The following is a 6,000-nucleotide window of genomic DNA, read 5'->3' as shown; positions in this document are numbered from 1 at the left end:
GAGTCTATGTCACTACACACTCATGTTAAGTTGCTTGCGATCCCCCATAAAAAAAGAAGAAGAATTACATTAGAATGGCAAAAAAAGGCGGATGAATTACCAAAAAAGGCTTTAGAGGGAATAATAACCATTACAATTCCTATTGGGAAAGGGGAAGGTAAAGCACTTATTAAGAGTAAAGAAATGGAAAAATGGCTAAAGAGGTGGAATGAAGATAAGAAAGGAAGAGGATTATATAAAGTACAAAAAATTTGTATTAAATAGAGTCATTAATGACAGAAACAGAAGGGAACAAGTAATAATCATCAGATTAAGAGTGGGCCATACCTATTTAAATGGCAATTTTTAATTATTTATAGGGGGTAAAAATAATGATAAAAATGAAGGGAATATAAAGGATATTCACAGATTAAGGAAAGTATAATTTATTTATCTACAGAATACAAAATAAAAAAATAGAATTTGATGTAAGGTAATGTTGCTACACACTCATGTACAGTAGGTGGCGGTATGCACCTTAAAGTCGCTTGTGATCCGCCATAATAGAAAAGAAGAAGACTTACGTCAGAACCCGGGAAAATAAAACGTCAACAACAGCTTCAGGGCGGCTGATTTGAACTTTTACTTGTTAAAAAATACTTGTGGTTCTAAACTTGGGTAAGCAGGATGGTGGAGGGTCCAGGCTGCACCTTAAACGGAGAGAAAATCCGCTCGAAAGTCCAAACGGGTCAGAAGGTGAAGGAAGTGAAGGGCACTTTGACTTCTTCAGCTGTAAGTAAACAGTAGTCGTAGTTTTCTGACTGAAGAAAGAATGCCCAGTCTTATACATTTATACATGTATAACATTCTCTTTTCATTTGCTATCCTTGTATTCTCCGAGATATTTTTATTCATTTTTAGATTTACTAGTAAAATGTATTTGTATGTTTCAATATCAGTGTAAATGTAACAGAAACAGATGTTTCTCTGCCATTAATCCAGCTGTTTTTTTTTTCTCTTTATAGAAAAGCAACACGGAAACAAACGTCTTCCACAGTTTCTCTGGATGTCAGTTCACTGGTGTTGAAACTCTTGGGAAGGAGCTTTTCATGTACTTTGGTGTGAGAGCTTTAAGGTAATGAAGAGAAATATTTAAACTCCTGGAACTTTGATGTTTTGATATATTACAACCATAACCTGAGAACTGGTATAAACCGGAATCTGTCAACAGACGTAGACGGATCAGCACTCAGTGCTGTGATTGTTTTACTTTTTCAGACAACCTTAATATTATTAATCCTGACAATATTGAATAATATTCATTTTTAATAAAGAAATGAACTAAACTATATAGAATGAACCTGATCTGATCAAAGAAAAGTTCTGCAACCTTCAAAAACATCTGTAATTATGCTTTGTGACTAAATGACACAAAATGTGTGTGGGAACAGCAACAGAATGACTAAGGAACACAGCAGACAGGTCAGTTTAAAGTCTTGGATTTTTAAACAACCTCTCTCTAAACTTTGAACTTCTTATAAATGAAAAGACTCCAAACCTACCAAGAAGTGATGATCCATCTTAGCTCACAGGCTGAACAAGTAGAGCTTAATCAGAGCGGGACCGCTGTAACTCTGGAGGAGTTGCAGATATCCACAGCTCTGCTTGGAAAATCTTGACTGTAATTCATGCACTGTATAAAATCTGGCCTTATATGCAAAAGTGAAAGCAAGAAATCCAGAAAATGCCACAAGCTTCTTTGGGGAACAGCAACTGCTTAGAAGAAGTTTGGCCTACAGGCAGAATGCTGTGACAGGCAGAAAACGAAAACTCAACCTAAACATCGAGAAATGCTGGGTATGCCTCAGTACATTAATCCTGGGGGGAAAAATATCGGCACTCAAAAAAAGTGTACAACTCAAATTTTTATATTTATGGTATTTTATTACATAACAATTTCCTGTTTACTATTTTAGATAAATGTAACAAACCTATTAAATTACCTTAGGGGTTGCATATTCAATTCAGTTCAGTTTATTTATATAGCACAAATTCACAACACATGCCATCTCAAGGCACTTTACAGAGACAACACAGTCAGATTGGTTAAAACTTTCTGTCAAGGAAACCAGTTGATTGCATCCAGTTGTTGACTTGCAAGATATGTGTGATGGACCGAGTTAAAAAAACAGGAGGAGTCACAGGATATTAATTAGAAAAATAGGGTTTTTTATTTTAACCCAAAAAATAGATGACAAAAGATAAACTGAGCTCATAAAAGAGGTCAAAGAAACAAAACTGAACTCAGGCAAAAATGTAAACAAACTGGCTGTACAAACAAACATAACTGACCTACAAAGAAATGACAGACAGGGGTATATATACTGGCTGATCAGACCAATTTAGACACAATAGGGGTAACTAAACAGAATACAATTACAAACAAAACAAATAACAGTACAGCTAAGTTTGACTAAACTAAAGACTCACAAAATGAAAATCAAAACCATTAAAGTCCAAATACCAATATTCACCTAAATGCAAAAACTCATCTAAAGAAGGAAACTACACATTCCCCCGCCAGCAAGGACCAGTGGTGCAGTCCAATCAGCATCCAAATTTGCTGAGCCCTGGCCCCCCCATCTTTTGTCAGCTTCAGAGTGTGGCCATGGATTTGGCCATCACACACTCCCCCACTTCCTGATCTTCCCTCTGGCTCCGAGAAAGGTAATCAGCAGTGGTGTTGTCCTTGCCGGGGATGTAGTGAACCTTAAACCGAAATGGCTGCATAGCAAGGTACCATCTGGTGATTCTCCCATTAGTGTCCTTCATTCTTTCCAGCCACTGGAGGGCTCTGTGATCAGTCTGAAGTGTGAATTCTCTTCCTAGCAAATAATATTTGAATGAGTCAAGGGCCCATTTAATAGCCAAGGCTTCCTTCTCCACGGTTGCATAGCGCCCCTCTCTTGGCAGCAGCTTGCGGCTGATGTAGGCAACTGGATGTTGGTCCTCCGGTGGTCCCTGCAGAAGCACTGCCCCAAGGCCTCTTTCAGAAGCATCAGTCTGCAACACAAAGTCTTTTGCAAAATCAGGTGAGTGCAAAACTGGATTCTTACTCAGAGATTGGCTAATGTCCTTAAATGCTGCAATAGCCTCTGCTGTCCACTGAATTTTAGTGGGACTTCTGGAGCCCGTCCTGTCTGTTAGGAATGCTGCTCTAGCTGAAAAATTAGGAATGAATCTGTGGTAGAATGCAGCCATGCCAAGAAAAGACCGCAGCTGTTTCCTGGTTTGTGGGAGCGGACAGGATGCTATCGCATTGATTTTATCAACTTGAGGTTTCAGAGTACCACCTCCAATGGTGTACCCCAAGTACTGTATTTCTGTCCTGGCAAGAGCACACTTTGCTGGATTGATGGTAAGGCCTGCTAAACGCAGCCGATCCAGGACCTCCTTTAGATGGTGAACATGCTCTTCCCAAGTTGCACTGAAAACCACAACATCATCAAGGTATGCACAGGTGAATGCTGAGAGCCCAGAGAGTACCTGATCCATTAGTCTTTGAAATGTTGCTGGGGCCCCATGGAGACCGAATGGCAGGACTGTGAACTCGAACAATCCCCAGGGGGTGCGAAACGCTGTCAGCTCCTGGGACTGTTTAGTGAGAGGCACCTGCCAGTACCCCTTAGACAGATCAATAGTTGTTAAGTATCTTGCTGCCCCCAGGTGCTCAATGAGGTCATCAATACGTGGCATTGGGTAAGAGTCAAATTTTGATATAGAGTTGAGGTACCTGAAGTCAATGCAAAATCTTATTTTGCCATCCTTTTTCGGAACCAACACAACAGGGTTGCACCACTCACTTGTTGAAGGTTGGATGATTCCTAGAGACAGCATGAGGTCCATCTCCTCCTTCAGCTCCACCCGGAAGCGTTCGGGTATCCTGTAACTCATACGCTTTATGGCAGCATCTGGTTTTAAAACAATGCTGTGCTCCACCAGAGTGGTGCGACCTGGACACTCTTGAAATATGTCAGAAGTAATAAGAGGTGTTACCTGAGACTGTTGCTCGCTGGTGAGATGGCTTAGGTCCAGCACAGAGGATGTTACTGAGGGCAAATAGTCATTAACTTCTTCCTCCTCCTCCACTCTGTGAATAAGCAACACCTCAGTTTCATTCTCCTTCCTTGGAACCCACTCCTTGAGAAGGTTAACATTGAGCACTCGACTCCCTCGCTGGAGACCTGGTGTAGAGACTTGATAGGTAGTAGGTCCAGTTTTCCTCAGTACTTCAAAGGGTCCCTGCCATTTTGCTAGCAACTTGCTGTCAGAAGTTGGCAACATTACCAAAACCTTCTGGCCAGGAGCAAAACTTCTGTGGCGAGCTTTCTTGTCAAACCAAACCTTTTGGTGTTTCTGAGCAGCTGCCATGTGACTCTGAGCCAACTCACTCATTTGCTGCAGTTTATCCCTCATATGGAGAACAAATGAAATAATGTTGACTGGATCCTCTTTACTCTGATCTCCCTCCCATGCATCTCTTAGCAGGGTCAGAGGGCCCCTCACATCATGACCATAGAGGAGCTCAAATGGGGAGAAACCAGTGGAAGCCTGAGGAACCTCCCTGTAGGCAAAAAGGAGGTATGGCAACCACTGGTCCCAATCAGAGCCTGTATCATTCACAAACTTACGTAGCATTTGTTTGAGAGTTTGGTTAAAGCGCTCTGTCAGGCCATCCGTCTGTGGGTGGTATGGTGTTGTCCTCATGCTCCTGATGCCCAACAGCTTATAGACCTGTTTCAAGAGTGTGGACATAAAGTTAGTGCCCTGATCGGTTAAAATCTCCTGTGGAAATCCAACCCTTGAGAAAAATTGAACCAGTGAGGAAGCCACATGTTTTGCTTTAACAGTCTTTAGTGGAAAAACTTCAGGATATCTTGTTGCATAGTCTGTGATGACAAGCATGAAGCGATTTCCAGATTTACTTTTTTCCACCGGGCCCACTACATCCATCCCAAGGCGTAGAAAGGGTGTACCAATAATGGGAAGGGGTTGAAGTGGTGCTTTGCTAGGGACTCTCATTGAGGTTTTCTGACACTCAGGGCAGCTTCTGCAAAATAAAGCAACATCTGATCTTAAACCAGGCCAGAAAAAATATCGCTTGATGCGAGCAGTGGTCTTATACTTCCCAAGGTGGCCAGCCCAGGGAATAGAGTGTCCCAAAGTCAGCACTGTTTCACGAGCCTCCTTAGGGACAACTAACTGCTTAAACTGGCCATGTTGATGATATAAAATGCCATCTTGCAGTATATACTGCTCTTTATTTGTGTCAGATCCTACAGAGGCCTCCCTCCTAGCCTTCAGCAACAGGGCAAATAAAGTTGGATCATTCTGCTGCATTTGTCTGATGTTTGTGGGTATTGAAAAACCCAGTGGCATATCTGGAGCCACTTCAACTGAAGTCTCACCCAATGCATGTTGAAATTTCTCACGCCTTCTTTGACTGCGTGGCTTCCGAGACTTCCCAGGTTCCGTCTGCAACTCAGCCTCGAAAAAAGGTAAAGCACTAAGTGTTGCAAAATGCTCATCTTGATTTTTAGCTTGGGCTCTGGTTACAGCCACGTTACAGCTCTGCACATCCCTCAATAAGTCATAGATGACAGGCAGATCCTCCCCCAAAACTACAGGATAGGGTAGGTGATCAGCTACCCCAACCTTCAACAGATAGGGAGCTCCCTGCACCTCAACAAACATATCAGCAGTGGGGTATGATTTCTCATCACCATGTACACAGCGAACTGCTATCGTTTCAGAAGGGCATATACAATTAGTTGGTACATGGTTCTTGTGCACTAGAGTCTGTGTGCTGCCAGTATCTATTAAAGCATTTATTTCATGCCCAGCAATCTTCACTGTAATGATTTTACTTGACTGCTTTATTTCAAGTTTAACATCCACATTCTGATGAGGCACAAAACACACTTGAGTTAGCTTACTCTGATTCTTAGGGCACATGGGTTT

General features: G+C 41.9%; 1 protein-coding gene across 1 annotated transcript in view; it reads left to right on the top strand.

The window, feature by feature from the left end:
• The first annotated feature begins 564 nt into the window (after nucleotides 1-564).
• neil3 (nei-like DNA glycosylase 3) overlaps nucleotides 565-6,000 on the top strand; it is a 30,187-nt gene continuing 24,751 nt past the window's right edge. Inside the window, exons 1-2 of the mRNA XM_038269100.1 lie at nucleotides 565-771; nucleotides 1,005-1,114. Of these exons, the coding sequence (XP_038125028.1) occupies nucleotides 667-771; nucleotides 1,005-1,114 (215 nt within the window). The 5' untranslated portion in view covers nucleotides 565-666. The remainder of the gene's footprint in view (nucleotides 772-1,004; nucleotides 1,115-6,000) is intronic.

Source organism: Cyprinodon tularosa, unplaced genomic scaffold (genome assembly GCF_016077235.1).
Source record: "Cyprinodon tularosa strain WSP-4 unplaced genomic scaffold, ASM1607723v1 ctg72, whole genome shotgun sequence".
NCBI lineage: Eukaryota > Metazoa > Chordata > Actinopteri > Cyprinodontiformes > Cyprinodontidae > Cyprinodon > Cyprinodon tularosa.
The sequence above is the reverse complement of the archived record's forward strand: the minus strand, read 5'-3'. Positions and strand labels throughout refer to the sequence as shown.